Source organism: Capra hircus, chromosome 1, assembly GCF_001704415.2.
Source record: "Capra hircus breed San Clemente chromosome 1, ASM170441v1, whole genome shotgun sequence".
NCBI classification, from domain to species: domain Eukaryota; kingdom Metazoa; phylum Chordata; class Mammalia; order Artiodactyla; family Bovidae; genus Capra; species Capra hircus.
Window position 1 is genome coordinate 358,340 of NC_030808.1, and position 23,401 is coordinate 381,740.

General features: G+C 40.4%; 3 protein-coding genes across 9 annotated transcripts in view; 2 read left to right on the forward strand and 1 right to left on the reverse strand.

The window, feature by feature from the left end:
• The window catches only part of CRYZL1 (crystallin zeta like 1), a 35,039-nt gene extending 24,200 nt beyond the window's left edge, over positions 1–10,839 (forward strand). For 4 of the 5 annotated variants that reach the window (XM_005674667.3, XM_013962888.2, XM_005674668.3 and 1 more), the window contains exons 7-13: positions 414–547; positions 1,653–1,764; positions 4,000–4,098; positions 5,742–5,863; positions 7,260–7,365; positions 9,726–9,771; positions 10,297–10,839. In XM_005674667.3, the coding sequence (XP_005674724.1) occupies positions 414–547; positions 1,653–1,764; positions 4,000–4,098; positions 5,742–5,863; positions 7,260–7,365; positions 9,726–9,771; positions 10,297–10,396 (719 nt within the window). In that variant the 3' untranslated portion in view covers positions 10,397–10,839. Of the gene's footprint in view, positions 1–413; positions 548–1,652; positions 1,765–3,999; positions 4,099–5,741; positions 5,864–7,259; positions 7,366–9,721; positions 9,772–10,296 lie in introns of all 5 variants that reach the window. The other variant, XM_013962952.2, reaches the window with a different exon arrangement.
• Positions 11,360–22,212, forward strand: DONSON (downstream neighbor of SON). The gene is made up of 10 exons (XM_018045976.1): positions 11,360–11,717; positions 12,468–12,548; positions 13,616–13,819; positions 14,750–14,928; positions 16,132–16,310; positions 16,934–17,015; positions 17,124–17,228; positions 18,060–18,258; positions 19,446–19,658; positions 21,245–22,212. Exons 1-10 carry the CDS (start codon positions 11,412–11,414, stop codon positions 21,380–21,382), a joined length of 1,686 nt encoding a protein of 561 aa, XP_017901465.1. The 5' UTR covers positions 11,360–11,411; the 3' UTR covers positions 21,383–22,212.
• The window catches only part of SON (SON DNA binding protein), a 31,239-nt gene continuing 29,922 nt past the window's right edge, over positions 22,085–23,401 (reverse strand). For 2 of the 3 annotated variants that reach the window (XR_001295570.2, XM_005674676.3), the window contains one exon: positions 22,085–23,182. Coding sequence is in view for 2 of the 3 variants with exons in the window: in XM_005674676.3 (XP_005674733.2) it covers positions 23,024–23,182 (159 nt within the window). In the remaining variant the exon portion in view is untranslated. Of the gene's footprint in view, positions 23,236–23,401 lie in introns of all 3 variants that reach the window. The other variant, XM_005674677.3, reaches the window with a different exon arrangement.

The window sequence follows — 23,401 nt, forward strand, 5'->3', positions numbered from 1 at the left end:
CGTGTGGAGGTAGGGAGATTCTCAGTGTGGTAGAGGAGCGAGGTGGGGCAGGACTCCCCAGCAGCTGAGGAACTCCCTTCCTCTCGTATGTGTTCTCTTTTTCATCCAGGATGGTAGTTACTCACGTACCTGCTTTATATTTATTCATCCAGCTATACTTTGTTTCATGTTCTTTTCTGCATGTTTTACTTCAGCCATAAAACATTTTAAAACATGTACACTGACTCCTGCGTTCACAGTGGCGTGTGCACGGGCAAAAATGGCAGCAGAGAAAGCATAATGCAGGTGAAAGGTACTGGCAGTAGAGGCTTGGACCAGGGCCATGGTGGCAGCAGAGATGGATGCAGACAGATCCAGGAGGCAGGCCTAATGGGCTTTGTTAACAGATTGTTTCCTCTTGTTCTTTGTGATAGTTCACAAACCAGAAAAAGTCACGTGGACAGAAGCTGCTGGAACCATCCGGGATGGATTACGAGCCTATACAGCCCTGCATTACCTTTCTCATCTCTCACCTGGAAAATCCGTGCTGATAATGGATGGAGCAAGTGTAGGTGCTAATAGTTTTGTTAAAAAACAGACCATCATGTCAATGTATGGCAAAAACCACTACAATACTGTAATTAGCCTCCAATTAAATAAATTAAATTTTTTAAAAAGACCGAAATAGGATAAACTTAGGAAATTGAAAAATGGGCCATCCACTTACTAATACAATGTATTGCCAGTTAACTTATTCACTGACTTCCTATACCAAACTCCTGTTTTCTAAAATAAGCAGCTTTTATCAATAGATAGTGTTTAGTTTCTTACTGCTTTGAATCTGCTAGTCCTTTAAAAAAGCAGATAAGCCATTTTTATTCATGCCTATTACACAAAACTTGAAATAGCTCCTAATCTTTGAAGCTAGACCCAGGTCTCCCTATTTTGTATCATATCCCTCATAATTACACTTATGTGATTAAGGTGTTTCATTTATAAATATCACACAAGATCAAAACTGTACTAATTTAAACATGTTACATATATGTAGTGATATATAAACACCATGTTTATACATGATATATAAACATCAAAATATGAAGACACTAAAAGATTACATAAAAATCTAAAAATGTTAGATTTTGTATCTGACTGTTGATGAAAGTGATTTTTCTTTGAAAAAAAAAGGCACAGTCTTCGTTGGCTTCAGCCCTGTGCCCAACATCAAGATAGTAGTTATTTCCCTGAACTTACCCACAGGTCAGCAAAAGGATGGAACTTTTGAAGTGCTTTGATTTTCAAAGAGAGGTTGCTGGACTTGTATATGTACCATATAATTAGCTTAGTACATTATGCTGACCAGGCCCTTAATGGCCCATTTTTCTCTTTCCAAGGCCGTGTTCTGAATTCAGCCTGCCTGTCCTTGAGGTTATGTGCTACAGTCAGACTGGCTGGGGGCCTGTAGCACACACAGCTTTTCCTTGAGGCAGAGTCTATCAGTGTTTCCCTTTCTAATAAGCTTGTCCTATTTTTTTCTTTGTATCAGACAAGATTTTTAAATATACTGAAGTAGAAGTAAACTGTTACTCTTTATTGAAAAACAACCTAGCAGATGAATTAGACACAGCCTCCGCCCTCTCTCTGTAACCCCATTGTGTATTTCCCCCACACAGACACTTGGTACAATAGCCATTCAGTTAGCACACCACAGAGGAGCCAAAGTGATCTCAACAGCCTGCAGCCTTGAAGACAAGCAGTTTCTTGAAAGATTTAGGCCTCCTATAGGTGAGTAACAGTACTCAACAGACTTTAATACATAAAATTTTGAAGAGATATCATGTCACCTTGAAAACTCCACTTGTAAAACAAACTGCAAAATGCCAAATGCGTGTCATTTTTAAAATGCACTTAGTTCCTGTGCTAAGTCCAAGGTTACATAAGTTTACATGGTAATTATTTGGGTTTTTCTGTTGTTGTTTTCTTTTGGCCACTCAGTGTGGCACGTGGATCTTAGTTCCCCAGGGAGAGGACCCACGCCCCTCTGCTGTGAGAGCACTAGACCCCTGTGGAAGTCCGTTATTTTTCAGAGTTTTTTCTTTGCCCCGTTGTTATCAACTTAGTCAAGTTTGAATTAGGTGAACTTTGACACAGTTCAGAAACACCTGATACCTCTTTAATTTTTTTAGTCAATAAGTCAAATTTTTGTATCACTTTTTGTTTCTCAACCTCTTTTACCCGGTGATATGTACCTAAAGGGGCCCACAGAGAATGAGATGGTTGGATGGCATCACCAATTCAATGGACATGAGTTTGAGGAAACTCCAGGAGATGGTAAAGGATAGGGAAGCCTGGCGTGCTGCAGTTCGTGGGGTTGCAAAGAGTTGGATACAACTTAGTGACTGAACAACAAATGTCCCTAAAGTTGCCTGTTTCCTGTGATTTGCTGGGATGGGAGATGAGCCAGTTAAACAGAAACCCAGGTCACGTATAGTTTAGGATAAACAGGATATGTCATCAGCTGGGGAGCTCTTGAAGGGACTGAACCTATCCCAAAAGCAATGAACATGGGAAAGAAAGAAAATAGAGATTGACAGAATAGAGATGGGAATGGAATTTAGTAGACTGGAGTTAACAGAATTAACGTTGGAGATTAACAGATGAAGAGAAGAGCAGAGTGTAAGGGCCCACAGGAAGGAAAGTAAGATTCACTGGGTTTTAATATGAATGATAGTTCCTTAAATCCTCAACAACCCTGTGTCAGAATTTAGTTTGCCCAAGGATGTGCCAGGGTGTGTACCACTAGGCCTGGAATGGGATTTGAACCCAGGCCTGTCTTAACAGTAAAGCCTGGGTTATTTCTATGGTTGGGTTATTTCCATGGTTATGTTATGCTTTTGGCAGATAACCAAGAAATGGAAAGAAGGTTGAAACAGGCATTGAGAAAGGAGGGAGATAAGAAAAAAGGAAAAAAAGAAGAGATTGAAAATGGAGGGGAGGAGCATAAATAGTACTGTGGACAAGGAGCAGTTTCCTCTTGGTTAGCCCTGCCCTTCCCTTCGGTCTCCCCACACCCACCCCCAAGACTTCAGTCAGTACTGGACTGACTACACCTCGAATCTGAGCAGCTCTGAGCAGAATTCTCTGAAATGAGAAGGTGTTCAAAGATACAAAAATGAAATAGATGTATCTTCATTTTCCAATTCAAATTCTGAGGTTTTAAAAAAAATATTTATTTGGTTGCATCAGCTCTTAGTTGTAGCATGTGGGATCTAAGTAGATCCCTGACCAGGGATTGAACCTGGTCTCCCTGCTTTGGGAGCAGTGGTCTAGCTGCTGGACCACCAGGGAAGTCCCCAAATTCTGAGATCTTTTCGTTCTCATTGGCTTGTTCTCTTAATATAGTACTTTAAAACAACCAGTTACAGTTAGTTTTATTTTCACTAACTCTGCTTAGAATAATCCTGTTTTGTTTTTCCACCTTCAGGAATTTTTGTTTTGTTTTGTTTTGGAGGGCAAGTCAGGGGATGCCGGTACGGGTTGCAATTTCTGTGACTGAGAAAGGATAAAACTGCCTCTAGTAGAGAAGTACCAAATCCAGAATAGATCCTTGTACTTTTGAGCTCTGAACTCTATTAAATCTGAACATTCTTAAGAAATTGTTTAATCTTTCAGTTCATATCTATATAGGTACATTTGCGGTTTAGAGAGTCTTAGTTCTGGCAAAACACCCTTTAGCTATAAAGAACAGTCCTCTGTGTCAACAGATCAACCTTGGAATATGTTATCTATAGAATGCTCATATTTTAATTTATTGACTATACCAGTTTCTTCATTTAAATTCACCCTTACCAACACTGGGGTAGATGAGTGAAAAACAGGATAATTCAGATTCAATAACTGCTTCAACCATTTAATTCACTTCAGAGACGAGAAATTTATTTGCTTTTCTTGCTCTTCCTCTGGGAGCTGTGTTGATCACATAGAGAACAGTACAATCGCCTGACTTCCTGTCCTTTGCAGCTCGAGTGATCGATGTGTCTAATGGGAAAGCCCATGTGGCTGAAAGCTGTTTAGAAGAAACAGGTGGTCTCGGAGTGGACATTGTCCTAGATGCTGGAGGTGGGCACTTTACTAAATCAGGAGTCTCTCTCATTTTTTAATTGTGATGGATAAATTTCTGGGAAAAAACAGAACCAGGAAGTAATTACTTACATATTTATTAAGTTGAGGTCGAGTTTTTTTATTTATTTAACTTTTTTAATTGGAGCCTCTTCATTTTATTCCCATTTTAAGCACTGTCAGAAGAGAGAACATGATTACCTTTTAAAAAAGTATGCATGAGTGCTTAGTTGCTTCAGTCATGTCCGACTCTGCAACCAAGCTCCTCTGTCCAGGCAGGAATACTGGAATGAGTTCCTATGCCCTCCTCCCCAGGATCTTCCCAACTCGGGGACTGAACCCTTGTCTCACGTCTCCTGCATTAGCAGGCCAGTTCTTTACTGCTGGGGGCTTTCCTGGTGGTTCAGTTGGTGAAGAACCCACCTGCAATGCGGGAGATTTGGGTTCAGTCCCTGGGTTGGGAAGATCCTCTGGAGAAGGGAGCGGCTGCCCACTCCAGTATGCTGGCCTGGAGAATTCCATGGACTGTGTAGTCCATGGGGTCTCAAAGAGACTGAGTGACTTTCACTTTCACTTCTTTACCGAAGGTACCACCTGGGAAGCCCTTTGAAGTCTAGGCATGGGCATTTAAGCATCTCTACAAGAAACCTGGGGCCTCCCTGGTTGTGCTTGTGGTGGTTGTGCTCAGTCACGTCTGACTCCTTGTGAGCAGCAGCCTGCCACGCTCTTCTGTCCATGGTATTTTCCAGGCAAAAATACTGGAGTGGATTGCGACCTGCCAGAGGGCTTTTCCTGACCCAGGGATCGAACCTGCATCTCCTGCATTGGCAGGCGGATTCTTCACGGGTTCAGAGGTTCTTGGACTAGTTCAGGTCTCAGTCAGTCACTTGTTTCTGCTATGGATGGCTGCTCTCTGTAGGATGGTGAGCCTCTACAGTCCCTTTTTGGAAAATAGAGAATTTTTTTGCATTTTACCATCCTTGAACTTCTGCAGTTTAACCAATAGCTATTTAACACCAAATCTCTACACACTTAGGTAGTGCCACTGCACCTTAAGAATAGGTTTCACAAGCCTGCCAAGGGATTCTGTTTATATTTTGTTAGAATTTATCTTCTAAGGTCATAGCAAATGGAGCTATGGCCATAGCTGTTTCTTTAGCCAGCATTTTCAATATTTGAAATTAACTCAGAAAAATTTTTCAGTGGAAGTGAATGTATAGTTCATTAACTTTTCAAATGGACATTTCAATAAGTAGGAGATCATTACGTCAAAGTAGGACATTCTTGAATCTATGAGTTCCTTACTTAGAACTCAGCTTTCCCCAGAGTATTAAGCTATCAATGGTATGACTGAAATGGTCAGACTTAGTGGTGTGTGTTGTTATCTTGTCTGATTTTCAGATTGAAAGAGACGTTTTATCTTTTGTTATCTCACTTATAATTAAATCTAAAGTAAATTATATGAACAGTTTTAATGTAAAAGTGTATTTTAAGGTGTCTGAATACATGTTACCTTGTTGTAAGAAAAATGCTTCCTTGTTACATTAAAAGTAAACAACTAGTTTGAAGAATAAATTTTTATCAGATTACTATAAAATATATGTTCTCTCCCTCTCTTTCTTTTTCAACAATTCTTCTGTAAGTGAGGTTATATAATAAAGATGACGAACCAGCTGAAAAATTACAACTACTACCACATAAACATGATATCATCACCCTTCTTGGTGTTGGAGGCCATTGGGTAACAACAGAAGAAAACCTGCAGGTACTATCAGAAACAATAAAGCATTACTATTCCACCAATAGGATATAATTAACAAAGAATAATGCCACGTCTTTTAGCACGGTGTGGCTAAATTCGTATAAATTTTTAATTATTTCCTATTTTTAAAGAAATATAGCTTTTATTTTTTTTAACTTTAGCTGTTGGCCAAGATGTTGAAATATAGTTGAAACATAGCAGAGTTCACTTAACTTTTATTTAGTGGTTTGGAAATAATGACTTCTAAATTCTTTAATAGTATTTCAAATAAGATTTTTTTCCCTAGTAACAAACATCATGTTGACATATACCTAGCAAAATATCACTATATAAAATGACAACTTCTTAATTATTCAAATTAGAATTTACTCTGTGTGTGTGTGTGTGTGTGTGTGGTCTTCCATTTTTACATTTCTTCCAGTTTTACATTTCTCAGCAAAATTCAGGGATTTTTATTATGGTGATATTCACACACCAGAATTCTTACGTTCCAGTCTTCGATGATTTTCTAACATCCTCTTGAAAACGACTGGTGAGTAGCAGCTAGAAATCTCACACACACCACACACACTCACACACTGGTGAGTGGCAGCTAGAAATCTCACACAAACACACACACACACTGGTGAATAGCAGCTAGAAATCACACATAAACACACACAGATGAGTAGCAGCTAGAAATCTCACACACATACACACACACACACACAGGTGAGTAGCAGCTAGAAATCTCTCTCACACACACACACACACAGGTGAGTAGCAGCTAGAAATCACACATACACACAGGTGAGTAGCAGCTAGAAATCACACATGCACACACACACACACGTGAGTAGCAGCTAGATATCTCTCACACACACACACGAGTAGCAGCTAGAAATCTCTCTCTCTCACACACACACACACGCAGGTGAGTAGCAGCTAGAAATCACACATACACACACGTACGTGAGTAGCAGCTAGAAATCTCTCTCACACACACACTTGAGTAGCAGCTAGAAATCTCTCACACACACAGGTGAGTAGCAGCTAGAAATCACACATGCGCACACACACACACGTGAGTAGCAGCTAGATATCTCACACACACACACACGAGTGGCAGCTAGAAATCTCTCTCTCACACACACACACACACACACACACACACAGACACCCTAATACCACTTTATCACCTCTGGATTGGCCTTGCATTTTGACCTTGCTGTTTCATAATTTTGGACAATGAATTAGAAAAGAAAACATTACAGTGTACATACTGTTACTAAAGTCTATGTGCCGATTACTTGCGATTTGGGTATTACTTTGTGTAAAAATTTTTCTGACCTAAGATATCAATCATTCTCCTGCTATTAAACTCACAGTAACTGAGCGTTCTTTGTGCATTTTATCCAAGCTGGATCCTCCAGATAGTCATTGCCTTTTCCTCAAGGGAGCAGCAGTGGCTTTCCTTAATGATGAAGTTTGGAATCTGTCAAATGTACAACAGGGAAAGTATCTTTATATCCTTTTTCCTATGGATTTGAATTTCTGGCTTGAAATGTACCTTGTATTCTCATCATTAAATTCTTTAATAATGGTAATAGCTAGTTCCAAGTGTGTTATAGGTACTTATTTAAATATGAAAACAACCGTGTGAAATTTAAGTACTATTATTATCCCTCTGTCACGAGTAAAGCAGCAGAAGGATAAAAGGTTAATACATGCCCAAGGATGCAGCTGGCAAGTGCCAGGACAGGAACCACCCAAGCTGTCTTGCTCATTTCTGAAGGAGAAATCAAACTATAGGAGACATGGAAAAATTTACTTCTCTTTAATCTGGCCTCAAGAAAATCAGAGGTCACCTTAAGAGACTACATCTGTACTCCTATGGTGGCACCACTGCGCAAAACATTTCAGAATATTCATCTACATTAAAGAGTTGGGGGGGCTGTTTTTAAGAGTATCAGTGCTAGGAAATCTTTATCAAAGAAAGATGGATTGATTATTTTTAATGGAAGTGATTCAGTAACAAATCAAGTGTAAAACTGAATCATTCCATTTTAGTAAAAGTAATCAAGTTTTCTTGAGACTCTGAAAGCAGTTCTGAAAGAAAAGTCCAAACCTCTTTAGAGCAGGGTCAATTTAAGAATAAACATTTTGTTTCTGAGATGCCTGTCTTAAAGGCAGCTGTACCTGGTAAAATTTTTATTATTAATATATTGGATAAATATTAATACATTCTCATTACTTAATAGAGTATAATTGTGCATGAAGAGACTAACGTCTCACTGAATATCATTATTTTTATCAAACGCGCGTTGTTGCATATGCGTGCTATGTACAAGGCCAGCCTCCTCTAAAATCTATGGCAAGCTTATTTCAGAGCCTTCAAATAATAGTATTTAATTAGTATATTGCATATTTTGAGTTTTAAAGAGTTCATTTCAAAACCAGAACATCCCCTTAATGTAGTGAATGTGTGTGTTTAAAGTATTCTTGATTAAATATTTTCCTATTAAATTTGGAATAAACTTAATTTTTAACTCTCTAAAAGAATTATTTAAACTTCAGCTTTGAAATGTCCAATAACATTGTAATTCTCAAGAATACCATGGGATGTTAATTATAGAGACACTGTATTAAAAGTAACACAAGTTAGCATGTTTTGAATCTTACGTATCTGAAGGCAGGCTGGCTGCTTCTGCCTGCATTACTTAATTCTCTCAACTGCTCTCCTTTCCCCCACACTGTAAGATTTTAACCTATCTGACAAACCCATGGACCAGGGTAAAATATGACATGTTTATAAGAAATGTTAAATTTTCAAAAATCAGAAATACATATTTATACACACACACACACAAACACACACACTCTTACACATACCACTGGCAATTTCATTAGCAGAAGAAAGCGAATTTGCAGTTATAAACAGTGAATCAGTATTCTTTAGGTCCTTTTAAAAATATCTTTAAAGCAGCTTATGTTTCTGTTTTCTCCCGTACATTTCCTAAAGTCCTGAGTCAAACATTAGTCCTCATTTGTGCAACCCCACCTCAACTGCATCACACGTGAGCCAGTGGATGCTTATGATTTAGATAGAGATAGCCTTCCAATTGTGTGATTATACATCATAAATAATTCTCCTGTACTATCAGTTAGGCGATGACACCCTACTCCAGTACTCTTGCCTGGAAAATCCCATGGATGGAGAAGCCTGGTGGGCTGCAGTCCATGGGGTCCCTGGAGTCGGACACGACTGAGCGACTTCCCTTTCACTTTTCACTTTCATGCATTGGAGAAGGAAATGACAACCCACTCCAGTGTTCTTGCCTGGACAATCCCAGGGACCTGGGAGCCTGGTGGGCTGCCGTATATGGGGTCGCACAGAGTCGGACACGACTGAAGCGACTTAGCAGCAGCAGCAGCAATTATATAGACTCTCAATTCTAATATTATTTCAATTAAATGACTATAGAGTTTTAAATTTTATACTGTTTATTATTTGCATACATTAGATGCAGAGATTATTAATTTTCTTGCATACATATATCAACTAGCTTAATAAATGTGCACCTAAAGTAAGAAATATAAGTGCTAAAATTTTTAACTAAAAATTCTAATACCGTCCACTTGGGATAACACTAGTCATTACTTAAGGAGAAACATTAGGCTTCTTTCATCACTTGTCCTTTTAAGTTTTATGCTCTACTGTGTCACTCTCTCTCAAATCACTTCCCTCATTTTCCTGGTTTAGAGGTAGACTTGGACGGCTTACATAATTTGTTACAAAAATAGGTGGCCTGCCTAGCATCCTCTGCTTATCAGATAGTTTTATTTATTCTTTTGCATTGTCACCTTAACAGTCTTTTCCAGCTACGTATCTTAAAAGATGTGATGGAGCAGTTATCAACTGGTGTTTTTAGGTATGCTAAACAACCAAATCATTGTTCTTGTTTATTTTTCTATTCTCCAAGAGAGAAAATGGGCCTTCCCATTTTTGCTTCAGCTTTCTCAGTATACTTGTTGCCACCAAATGTTACATTTTGCTTAGACAGCTGCTGTGTATCCTGTGATACACCATTAAGTAATTACTCCCTAAGATATAAGTGGTTCATGAGTTTTCTTTACTGCATTCCATACTGTATCAGCCCCTTCACTTATCCGCATCACCCCTCCCAAAGCAATTTGAAATAACCCATAGGTAGACAGGAGGGAAAAGTACAATTTTTTTCAGCTGAATCTGTTTATCAAAAAAGAGGAATTAAAAAAGGGAATGGAGAGAATGGGTGTTTTCCCCTTTCAAAATCTAACCACTTTTAATAGTGGAAATATTAATGGACAAATTTTATTTAAAGTAATAGAGTTGAACTACAGCAACTGTCAACTACCCTGCTGTGCACTCTCCTCATCCTTAACTAGACATTTCTAATAATTTCATTTTTCCTCAGACCTCAGTTGGATGAACCCATTCCACTATACGAGGCAAAAGTTACCATGGAAGTTGTTCAGAAAAACCAAGGAAGAAAGAAGCAAGTTGTTCATTTTTAATATTCTCTCTCAGACCTCAGCTGGATGAACCAGTTCCAGTATTTGAAGCCAGAGCTTCCTTGGAGATTGTTCATAAAAGTCAAGGAACCTAAAAGCAAGTTTTGTGTTTCTAAACATATTTTCCTGCTGAAACAAGATGCTCATTTATTTGAAGTATTTGAAAAAAATTATCGTACAGACGGTCGAGACAGTTGTAAAATTTAACACCTAAAGGGAATATTCTGAAAGCCTTTTAAAGTATTGTCCCTATATATTTGCCTCTTATAAATTCTTTACATGAAGAAAAATTGTCATCGGAATCCACACTATGTCGACCAAGCTGTTGGGAGTCTTGCTATGTCAAAATACTTTTCTGATCAGCTCTTTTCTCAATACTTACCCTCTTTAAACATCCTTTGCTGTCGTAATTTAATACTTGGAATATATTTTCAAGTATCAAAGGATCTAGCCAAGAGAAAGCTAAATTTTTTTTTTTACTTCAAGTATTCATTCACTCCAGGGTTTCCTCAGGATGGAACCAGAGCAACACTAACGCGCCTGTGACCTCTACAGTGTTTGCGTGAATGGCTGCAGCGGCGATGCCGGCTGGGGCCGCTTTGGGGGTCGGGAGGGGAGGCCCAGGCCCCTCTGCAGCCCTGGACGTCGCCACTGAGCTCCGGAAGCTTACCGAAGCGGCAGCTCAAGTGTGACGTCTCCTTTCTTCCTGGCGCCTCGCTGCGGATTTAAATAGCACTCGGCTCTCCCGGCGCGCTTCCCAAACACCTAGCCCTGGGATGTCAGGCTGGCGCGCCCGGAGAACGTCCTGGGACACGCGACAGCAGCGCTTCTCGCGCCACGGGAGGAACATGGCTGGGGCGGGCCCGGGCGAACGTCAGAGGCTCTGGGCTGGGGGCCGCGCGAGGGCCCCATCGCGCACGCGCCGTGAGCGGCTCGGGGGCGGGGCCACGGCGGAGGCGGAGCCAGGGCGCGCGGGAAGCGCCTGCCGGGCCGGCCCCCTCGGCCTCCGCCGCGCGTCATGGCCGTGTCTGTGCCCGGCTATTCGCCCAGTTTCAAAAGGCCTCCCGAGACACTGCGGCTGCGACGGAAAAGGGGTCGGAGCCTCGGCGCCGCCTCGTCGCCCGCGGAGCGGCCCGAGCCGGCGACCCGCCGCGCCGCCCGAGCGGCCGGGCTGCCCCTCCGTCCGTTCCCGGCGGCGGGTAGAGGCGGCGGCGGCCCGGCAGGGGCCCGAAGGAACCCCTTCGCCCGCCTGGACAACCGGCCACAGGCCGCCTCCGAGCCTCCCGAGGGCCCGCCCCGCGGCCAGCAGGAGGCGCCGAGCCCGGTGAGTGTCCTCGCGCCTGGGAGCCGAGGGGGCTCTCGTAACAGTCCGGGGGTCGATTCGGCCTGAAGTAGGGCTGGCGGGCTCTCGTGTCCCGGGAGGGAAATGGGCACCGAGTTGAAGTCGTCCGCGGCCTCAGGGTGCCCGGGGGTGGGGGTGGGGGGGCGGCGTGAAGTGCGCTCCGCGAGCGGCCGCGGGGCGTGCGGGGCTGGCCGGTCCCGAGGAGCGGACCCTGCATCTCCCGCGCTCCCGTCCGGTGCCCGGCCTGCGGAGCCTAGGCGGCCGCCGTGGGGTGGGAAGGGTGAGAGGTCAGTGGGCGGGTGGCTCCGAGTCGTCCTGGAGCCACCCGGGGAAGGCCCCCGTTTGAGGGGAAGAATACAGGACCCTCTTTCCTGCGGCATTCAGTGCGTCTCTTCTCTTGCCTTCCAAATTATTCTGGATTTGGAGGAATGGTGAGGATTGATCAGGGGGTCAGAATTTACCCCATGAATGATTTGTCTTACTCCAAAACCTTTTGGATCTTTTGAGTTGAGATTATTGATCATTGAGTTATCAGTTGTGCAGACCACCTGCCTTCTTCCCCGTGCGTTTTGATAGTTAAAGTTCAGACACAAAGCTGAAGTGACACTCTGATTTGGGCTCCTGTGAATTCCTGGGCTTATTAAGAAACTTGTATGCCAGGTGAAGTTCTGCAGGTTTAAAGCGAACTCCAGCATCATTTAGAATTTAAAAGGACCATTTTTTTCACCTCAGTTTTTAGATTCTAATCAAGAAAATGATTTGCTTTGGGAAGAGAAGGTTCCTGAAAGAAGAGCCATTACAGAATTACACCAGGTAATACTTCTGAAATGTCATTAGAGTGTATGTTTTTATAAATTCAGACTGCTGAGAAGCATTGTACTTGGAAAATCTTTTACCAGAGAGCCCTGTGTGATCATTTCTACTAGACTTGAAAGGACCGCCAGCATCAGCCTTGATAAAGGACTTTGTATGTAGTAGTAACAGTTTATCATGGCACCAGTGCTAAAGCAGATGTAGAGGTGAGGTTTCTTTTTCATACAAGTCCAACGCATCACTCAGAACTAGTGCCTCCAGGCTTATCCCACCCTGAATCTTCAAACCAAGTCCCCAGATGAGTTCCACAGCTGGTGGCATATCACTAAACCTCCGTCCTACCCCCTCAACACCACATGCTGCTCTCGACCCCATTCCTCAGCTACTTCCTTGGTGATGGTTTGTCCAGAGGGGAGCAGGCTAGAAGAGTTCCCCCAAGACCCAGTCTCCCTTCCTTGCAAGTAAATGGCCTTCAGGTCGGTTGGAAACAGTTCCCCCTTCCCTATTATTTTTAAATAGCATCACTTAAAAGAGTCATTTTAATGTGGAGAACAGTGACTGGACAGCAGACAGTTTGGGGGAAATGTTTGAGGCAGCGGACGCTTCTTCAACCAGCCTGAGAGGCTGGTCAGAGGCCAGATTCCCTGCAAGGAGCAGCTTAGCCCTGGCTCCAGAGTTTGGGAAGCTAAAAATGCTTGGAAGATTTATGTTTTGACAGCAGTATCAATAGCAGATTTTTAAAAATTATGATCATGAAAATAGTATTTCTTTTGCGACTAAACTATGTATAACTATAATAAAGGTGAAAACTGCCTTTCCAACACTACCACCACCCCCAACAACAACAAATTCCCACTTTCCAGAGGTAACATCACTGCTGATGGTTTAGTATAGCTCTTTCTGGATGCTTTCACAGTGTGTAATTAGTTTCCAGTGTTATTTATTGTACAGTTCATAACATTTTGAGATTTCAGTAATCATGAGCATGTTTCGTGGATGACTCCTGTAGATGGAAGGGTTTTTTGCTTAGTACTCTACTAATTTTTGTGTTCTTTGTTTTCTAAAAGACTCCTCATGTATCATTCTCCGAATCTGATATTCCACCCTCAGAAAGTACTGAGTTACCTGTGGACTGGAGCATTAAAACACGACTCCTTTTCACCTCTTCTCAACCCTTTACCTGGGCAGATCATTTGAAAGCCCAGGAAGAGGCTCAAGGTATCATCCAGCATTGCAGGGCAACAGAAGTTACTTTGCCTCAAAGTATACAGGTAATCCTGTGAGAAAATAGCTAATGCTTTAAAGTAACAAATGAAGTATAAAAAGTACTTCTCTGCAAACTGTCAGCGATATTTCCTTCCATTAAGTTTTTATTTGGACATTTAAGACACAGAGAAGTGGGAAATTATTTTATTTTCCAAATGCCGCACTCATATACTTTTTAAAATCATACTGAGTAACTGTCTTAAATTTATAGACCTGTCCTGAGAATTACTCGTTGTTGCAGGCAAGAATTGTTTGAACTAAACTATTCATTTTAAGGCCTTTTGCGAAAAAAAAAAAAAAATAGAAGGAAATGAAAAGCAATTGAGGAGTAGGATTGCAAAGAGATTTTACTGGTTTTCTCATATACTGTATACTGCGTTTTTTAAATGCGCTCTTACCCGCTTGGGCAACAGTCTGTTGTAAATTTAGTAGAGTTAATGAGTTCTAGAAAGGTTTTTGAAAATGTAATTACCATTACTTTCAAGCAGCTCAACTCAAACTAGGTTAAAAGAGATTACTACCTTGGTTACCTCTTTTTTAATCAGTAGATCCTGGTGATTTGTGATTGGGACTATCTGTTTTTACTGGCTACTTTTGAAAGCGTTTTGAGGCAAAGGAGTTTAATATAGTGTTACCTACACACACGCACCTCTGCCCTGGTGGTAAAAAATGATCATCATTGTTCTCAAGGACAGTGGAGACAGGCAATATGTTCCTCTCTATGTCTAGGTGTCCTTCTGATATGTGGGTTAACAGACTGCAGTTGCTGGCAAGGAACATTTTCCCAAACAATAATAAACTACACTTTAGCTTCTCTAACTGTTGTTAACACATTGTTACAGAAGAATAAATGTTTGGTATATTCAATGTCTTTTTAATTAAATTCTGTGTTTCTAATGGGGCAAAAACTGTCCAATACCATCTTTGGATTTTAGGATCCCAAACTCTCCACGGAGCTCCGCTGTGCTTTCCAGCAGAACCTCATCTATTGGCTCCACCCTGCCTTGTCTTGGCTGCCATTGTTCCCTCGTATCGGAGCTGACAGAAAAATGGCTGGAAAGACAACTCCATGGTCAAATGATGACACCCTGCAACACGTGTTAATGAGTGACTGGTAAGATGAGTAAAAATTTGTGAATCTCATAGTGAATTTTCATTTTAGCAGTATTCTTTCCTTATTTATGATGTGTAATTGGACATTAGTTGATGGATTTTTCTGTCCTTCTGAATTATTTTATTAAAATGTTAATGATTAACTGCTGGAGAAGACTCTTGAGAGTCTGTTGAACAGCACGGAGATCCAGCCGGTCCACCCTAAAGGAAATCAACCCTGAATATTCATTGGAAGGACTGATGTTGAAGCTCCAATATTTCGGCCACCTGATGCTAAGAGCCAGCTCATTGGCAAAGACCCTGATGCTGGGAAAGATTGAAGGCATAAGAAGGGAGCAGCAGAGGATGCATTGGTTCCAGAGCATCACTGACTCAGTGAATGTGGATTTGAGTAAACTCCCGAAGACAGTGAAGGACAGGGCCACCTGGCATGCATGGTCCACGGGGCCACAGAGAGTCGGACATGACTTAGCGACCGAAAAACAACAGCCATGACTACCGATTTAAACTGGTTGAAATTGTTCACTTTTGGGGAACTCCCTGGCAGTCCACTGGTTAGGGCTCGTAGCCCAAGTTCAGTCCTGGTTAGGGAACTGAGATCCTGCATTTTGCGTGGTGCAGGCCACTCCCTGCCAAAATTTTTTTTTCTCAGATTGTTTACTTGTTTAGCTCTTATTCACTCCTTTTTCCCCCCTCTGGCTGCATTGCAAAGCTTGTGGGATCTTAGTTCCCCAGCCAGGGTTAGAACCCGTGCAACCCTGCAGTGGGAGCCGGGAGTACTAACCACTAGGCTGACAGGAGATTCCAGCTCTTATTCTCTTTATGTAGCTACAGAATGTATATAAGTGTTTGATGACTATATAGAGACATGATTCTTTAACATTACTTCTTGTTAGTGGCTGTGTTTATTCTCACCAGTAGAAGCTGCTTATTAAAAGTCAGCAACCTGATATCAACTGCTTTGTCTAAAGAAAAAATGGCAAGCATTTAAATGTTAAATGCTACTTGTTAAAGTATTTAGAATTCATCAGTGAGTCCCGTGACCAATTTCAGTCCTTTAAAAAGCCAAATTCTATGTCATGGGAAAAATTCAGACCATTACCTGTAATGTGTTTAAAATCAGGTGAGGATCAAGTGATATAAAAATTTTCAACATTGAATTGACATTTTAATAATTCCTAAAGAAAAATATTTTTCTTCATAGGTCTGTGAGCTTTACTTCTCTATATAACCTGCTGAAGACAAAACTTTGCCCTTATTTCTACGTTTGTACCTATCAGTTTACTATCCTGTTCCGTGCAGCAGGATTAGCAGGAGATGATGTCATCACAGCTCTCATATCTCCTACAACTAGAGGTATAAGAGAAGCTATGAAAAACGAAGGTAACACTATACCTTTAAAGTGAGAATACCAAACTGTAAACACCTTAAAAGTTAAAATTTGAACTGTCTTCTAACAGTTGAATTATCTTCTACAACTTCTATCTTGTTACTTTAAAAATTACTTCATTTCTTCACTTTGTTTTTTTTTTTAGCATTTAATTAAGTTATCTGTTGTACATAGCTTTAAGTTACATTCCCTTCTTGTCTCTAAACATATATCAAGCTGAAAAGTCCCAATCTGAATATACTCCTGTAGAATTTCTTTTATAATACAGATTATCTACACTCTTCTAATAACTTGATTAATAAACTTTGTCAACACATTAGTAGATCATGAAGTCTGTTCAGTGGACTTATTCAGTACTTTTTTAAAAAAGGAAATAGAGTAATATATACTCGATGAAAGATTACCAAGTGTAGTGAGAATGTATATTGTCCACAACCATTTGTTTCAAGGAGATACTTGGGTATTGTGAGCTGCTGTCAAGAAAGCATGGAAAACACTGCCTTAATGATCAAGTGTAGAAACTCATTTTCAAATATTCTCTACAAGTCAACAAGACTGTTAATTCTTTCAGAGTATATTAAATATAACACAGTTACATTTTTCTTTTCTCATGTAGATATTGAGTTTTCTCTGCCGTTAATAAAAGAAAATGGCCCTGAGAAGAGGAAAGCGTCTGGAACAGGCTTGCAGCATGGGGAGTATGTGACTAAGATAACCTTTTACATCATCCGTGTGCCTTAAGGGTTCAGTGTTGAGGAAACAGCGTTATGAAATGTGAACCCTAACTAACTGTAGCAATGTCCTAGGGAGCAAGCCGTCAGTGATGAGGATGAAGAAGAAGGTTTTTCCTGGCTGGAAGAGATGGGTGTGCAAGATAAAATTAAAAAACCAGACGTACTTTCTATCAAGCTGTATCCTTTCAGTTACTGTTAACTCAGATTGATTTTCACTGAATTCAGTTAGTGAGCAATGTAACTTTTTTTGTTTTTGTTTTGATGAGGATGTAGGATCTTAGTTCCCTGACCAGGGATCGAATCTATGCCCCCTGTAGTGGAAGGTCAGAGTCCTAACCACTGGACCACTAGGGAATTCTCTTGAGCAATGTAATATTGACTGGAAGTTTTCTTTTACTATTATCTTAAAGTATCCTTAAGATCATATTCAAACTTAACTTCCCCACATGACATTAAAAAGCAAACCCGTAAGAGCAGTAAAACAAGAAAAATCGAAGTTTTTTTAAGTAAAAATATTCCGTTTTGGGGAGGGGAATGGAATGGATTTTTGACTAAAGAAGAAATTCATTTTTCTCAGGAATATCAATTTCTAGCAGATTCAGATGGTCATAAAGAAATGATTTTGATTATTAGGATGCCTTATAATTGCAAGGGCTTCCCTGGCAGCTCAGATGGTAAAAAATCTGCCTGCAGTCAGGAGACTTGGGTTCAATCTCTGGGTCGAGAAGATTCCCCTGGAGAAGGAAATGGCAACCCACTTCAATACTCGTGCCTGGAGAATCCCGTGAACAGCGTAGCTGGCAGGCTACAGTCCATGGGGTCGCGAAGAGTCGGACCTGACTGAGCGACTAACACTTTCACTTCACTTTTATGATTGCAGTGAAGAGAATTAGCAAGAGCATTTCATTTGGAGTAGGGAAAAGGGTTGCTGGTGAGTCAAGATTAAGATAACTGCTGTTACTGTTGGTTGGGATTTGTATTTGTAATTTCCTTGATTGTCATGTTCAGGCGTAAAGAGATACATGAAGTACAAATGGATCACAGACCAGAGTCTGTTGTGTTGGTGAAGGGAATGAATACCTTTACACTGCTAAATTTTTTGATCAACTGTAAGAGTTTAATTGCTACCTCAGGTCCACAGGCAGGACTTCCACCAACCCTCTTATCCCCAGTAGCTTTCCGAGGTGCCACAATGCAAATGCTTAAGGTAATAAAAAGGAAAGAAATTCTGTACTAATTGTCATCACCTAACTTCCAAAGACATATTTCCCCCTTTTTTGATAGGATGAATTCTTGGTTTTTTTAATAGCTCAACTTCTTTATAGGGGCTTTCCTGGTAGCTAAGTGGTAAAAAATCTGCCTGCAATGCAAGAGACACGGATTTCAATTCCTGGGTCAGGAAGATCCCCTGGAGGAGGAAATGGCAACCCCCACCAGTATTCTTATCTGAAGAATCCCATGGACAGAGGATCCTGGAAGGCTACAGTTCATGGGGTCATAGAGTCGTAAAGAGTCAGACACAACTGAGTGACTAAACCACAACTTTTTTACATGGTGCACATTTTCTTTGCTGTGAGTAAAAAAAATTCCTTGATATAAAGTTGTTTCAAAGGAATTATATGAACTATATTAATTATTTGAAATGTTGTATTTGAATTATTGCCATAGGAAAAGTTGCTTAATTTCATTTCATCTTTCTGAACCACTGAAAGAGCCAACCAGGAATGTTATGTTAAATTACATTATTGTTTAGTCACTAACTCATGTCCAGCTCTTTGTGACCCCATGGACTGTAGCCTCACCAAGCTCCTCTGCCCATGGGATTTTTCCAGGCAAGTATACTGTGAGTTGGTTGCCATTTCCTTCTCCACGGGATCTTCCCGACCTAGGGATCAAACCCGCATCTCCTCCCTTGGCAGGTGGATTCTTTACCACTGAGCCACGGGGGAAGCCCCATGTTCAAATTATAGGAGGTCTCAAAAACTGGATCATGGTTAAGTGAAAAGAATCCCTCTCCATATTGTTGAAGAAATACACATGCAGTTTTGATGTGAATTACATGGTGAATAACAGCAACAGAATCTTTTTATTTTCCTAATATTATGCATTGAATGTGCATTAATAAACCACAAAGGATACCATTACTAGAAGTTATTTTCTCTAGAACTAGTACTTCCATTGACAGTCTCATAATTTGGAGGAGGATGCTGGAAGCTGAGAATTTCTGAACAGGTTTACTCAACGAAACTTTCTTGTGGTGGACCTTATGAACTACTTTTGTTCCCTAACTGTTAAAGAGAAGAATACCCAAATGAGAAGTTATTGATCACATTTTTAGCTGGGGACAAAAGCTTGAGAGATGGTACCGTAACTTTCTTTAAAATTTTATTGAAGGCTCGAAGTGTGAATGTGAAGACACAAGGTCTTTCTGGATACAGAAATCAGTTTAGTTTGGAGATTACAGGCCCCATTATGCCTCACGCTCTACACTCTGTGACGATGCTACTCCAGTCTTCACAGAATGGGTCGTTTTCTGCAGGACTGTATACACATGAGCCAACTGCTGTATTTAATATCTGCCCACCAAAGGATAAAGTAGTGGATAAGGTAAGTAGACAGTGGGTAAACAAATCTAGTTGAAGTCTTCTCAAACTACATAAAAGTGAAAGTCGCTCCATCCTGTCTGACTCTTTGTGACCCCATGGACCATACAGTCCATGGAATTCTCTAGGCCAGAATAATGGAGTGGGTAGTCTTTCCCTTCTCCAGGGGATCTTCCCAACCCAGGTCTCCTGCATTCTGGCAGATTCTTTACCAACAGAGCTGTCAGAGAAGCTCTCAAATTACATGGATGGAGGAAATCAGTCATTTGTGATGAGCCAAACTGATGTTCTAAGTTATTAAACTGTACTAAGTATTAATTAGCAAGGGGAAGGGAAAAATGACTTTTTTTGAGGAGATAAATTCTATGAATTCACACTGTTGTAGGAAACATTTACTGAAGAACTTCTCTAACAAAAGGCATGTTATTTTCGTTGTCCTTTCGGATGCAGAACTGCCTGATTCCTTTTATAAATTATTATTGGAAGATTAATAATTATGGATGTTATTTAACCCCCGTGCCTTTTTTCTATGTTAAGTTTTTCTTAGATGCTGGGGGGAGGTGGGGGAGAGTGCTACTTGGTAAGTTTCACATGATACAAAAGTTTCTAGATATGTATCACACACTTTGAAAACTGAAGTATCAGTTCAGTCGCTCAGTCGTGTCCAACTCTTTGCAACCCCATGAATCGCAGCACACAAGGCCTCCCTGTTCATCACCAACTCCAGCAGTTCACTCAAACTCATGTCCATCGAGTCCGTGATGCCATCCAGCCATCTCGTCCTTTGTCGTCCCCTTTTCCTCCTGCCCCCAATCCCTCCCAGCATCTGAGTCTTTCCAGTGAGTCAACTCTTCGCATGAGGTGGCCAGAGTACTGGAGTTTCAGGTTTAGCATCATTCCTTCCAAAGAAATCCCAGGGCTGATCTTGCAGTCCATGGGACTCTCAAGAGTCTTCTCCAACACCACAGTTCAAAAGCATCAATTCTTGGGCGCTCAGCTTTCTTCACAGTCCAACTCCCACATCCATACATCAACTGGAAAAACCATAGCCTTGACTAGATGGACCTTTGTTGGCAAAGTAGTATCTCTCCTTTTCAGTATGTTATCTAGGTTGGTCATAACTTTTCTTCCAAGGAGTAAGCATCTTTTAATTTCATGGCTGCAGTCACCATCTGCAGTGATTTTGGAGCACAGAGATGAAAGTCTGTTTCCCCATCTATTTGCCATGAAGTGATGGGACCAGATGCCATGATCTTCGTTTTCTGAATGTTGAGCTTTATGCCAACTTTCACTTTCAAGAGGCTTTTTAGCTACTCTTTGCTTTCTGCATTTGCCTTTAATTTTGAACATGTAGATTTTTATTTATAAGGCCTTTTAAACTTAGCAGTTTACCAGACTTGTAAAAATAACCAAAATTAGTATTTGGGGATGCTGTCATTGTGTAGAAATTCTCAGGGTGAGCTTCTACTGATCATGATAAATTTGCCTTTGTAATAATCAATGAGGCATCTGTCAAAGATCCCATGTTAATTTTTAAAACTCAGTGTTCAGACTCATGCTTTTTACTGACTTCCTTACAAATTTTCACAGGAGGCTGTTCATGAGGAGCTTGCCAACTGTGGATTGCACCCTAAAACTTTGGACCACCTTTGTCAAACACCAATCCTGGGAAAACTGTCCTTACGGCATGTGGAAATGAGTGACTACATTTTTAACTGGAGATCCTGAACACCAAAGTAAGCCTAAAAGGAATCTGTGAGGAAAAAACCCTTCTAGCACGGAAATTCAAGATTCTTATACCTTTGGCTTTAAAGTTCACTTTGGAAGTTACCCAAATGTTTACAAATATTATTCTTTCACAGTAACTTTTTATTACATGCACTAAGCTTAAGAGTAGGATTAAGGTTTTAAAAATCATTTTGTTTTTACTCTTTTGATGAAGATAAAACTTTTTTAAAACTTGAATGAAAATTCTAGGTCCATTAATTATAAATGGTAGAAAAATAAGTGTTTCATTGCAAATGGAAATTGAGGCTTAGTATCAATTATCTTGAGAGATTGTGAGTAACAGCATCGGGGCAAAACTAACAGTTGGCTTAGGAGACAGCCTATCTACTGGGCTGATTGATGGTGCTTCCACCTTAGCTGGTTTCCTGCCTGTTTATGATTCCTCTGTTCTCAAATACTTGTTTTAATGCGTGTTCATCCTGATTAGGGTATTTTGTATTCCATATAGAACAGGGTCAAGAGTTGTAAAGTTCGCTCAGCTGTCATAACAAAGCAGTATTTAATATGTTCTTGTAGGTTATTTGTGTGTGTGTGTATATATATACATATATCATTCAAATTTTCTTAAATAAAAGTGCTTAGAAATCAAAAGCATTGGGTAAAGAAGTAACAGTAGTGAAGAAGTATGTGTTCACTTTGTAATCCAGAAAATAAAACACCACATTTATTCCAGAGAAGTTTATATTTGGGCCTTAAGCTTTTGAAAATAAAGTTTAGAGACATAGCATATGAATACCACTGTAATACACATGAAATATTCTATCAGACCCTAAAAATTAACATAAACTTAAACTTTCTCATAGTCAACAAAATAGTGGCTGGGTGCCGATTTTATTAGATAAGTTGGTTACAGCATTTTAATTATCATTTTACGTCTATCTAGGTGTAGCTGAAATTCAAAATGCACATCAAAGTAAAACTATATCACAACTCAATGCCATACTAAATGTACTTGGCCTCTGCAGTAAAATTCTAGTCAGACTTCATTTTGACTCCCTTCTCATTCATGGCCCAAGTGGCTCTGACAGAAACGCAGGACTTTGTGCTGATCATCACACAACATACCACTGTCTTTTTTTATAACCTCTACAAAATTTGAAAGGGGAGGTGGTGGCATTAGCCCTGTGGAACAGATCTTGCTTGATTAACTCAGTAACACTGGCCCAGTATCTGTCCAGCAGAACCCATTGTGAACTAGTACAAGGTGCACAGCCCTTCACTGATTACAGGCAAGTGTTACAGCAGCCGAGCCATAAGGAAGGGGAGTTACATCATAGTACAAAATACAGTATAAAAGCGTTATTTTTAACATTCCACACTGAAGATTACGGATGCCTTCAAACAATCGTTTGGATGTTAGCCACTTAAACAAATACATCACTAAGGTAAACAATATAAACATACCAAAACCCTGTATGGTTAAATACAATTTCCATGGTACAAAAATCAAAGCCTGGAGATGTTTGTACAGATTGCTTTTTTACACAATGTCTTAAATTGCCAAATATTTACAACATTAAAGAGGAAATACATTTTGATGCAGAGTAAAATTATCTGAAATGATTAATATAAAACCTCAATCTATCTACGTGAGGCACTCCTGAAGCAAGTGGCATTAGCCATGAGGTCCTTTGGTACAAGGCCCATTGCTTGAAGAACCACAGTAGCTGCTGTGGCTTTAGCATGCTTCTTATTAGGGCTGGCAAAGCTGGGCTGGTAAGCGCTTCCATTTATCAATACCTATTCAAGAAAAACATACAATTGGGCTGGTAAGGGCTTCCATTTCTCAATACCTATTCAAGAAAAACATACAATAAGAACAGCATCAAACTTTAATATCTATTAGCTTTGTATTTTTTTTTCACTAAATCCTAGAAAAATAACTTACAAAGATATAAAACCTATACTATGTGAGTCAAATTAATCTCAACCCCAAAAGAAGCACATCATTTGGGAAAA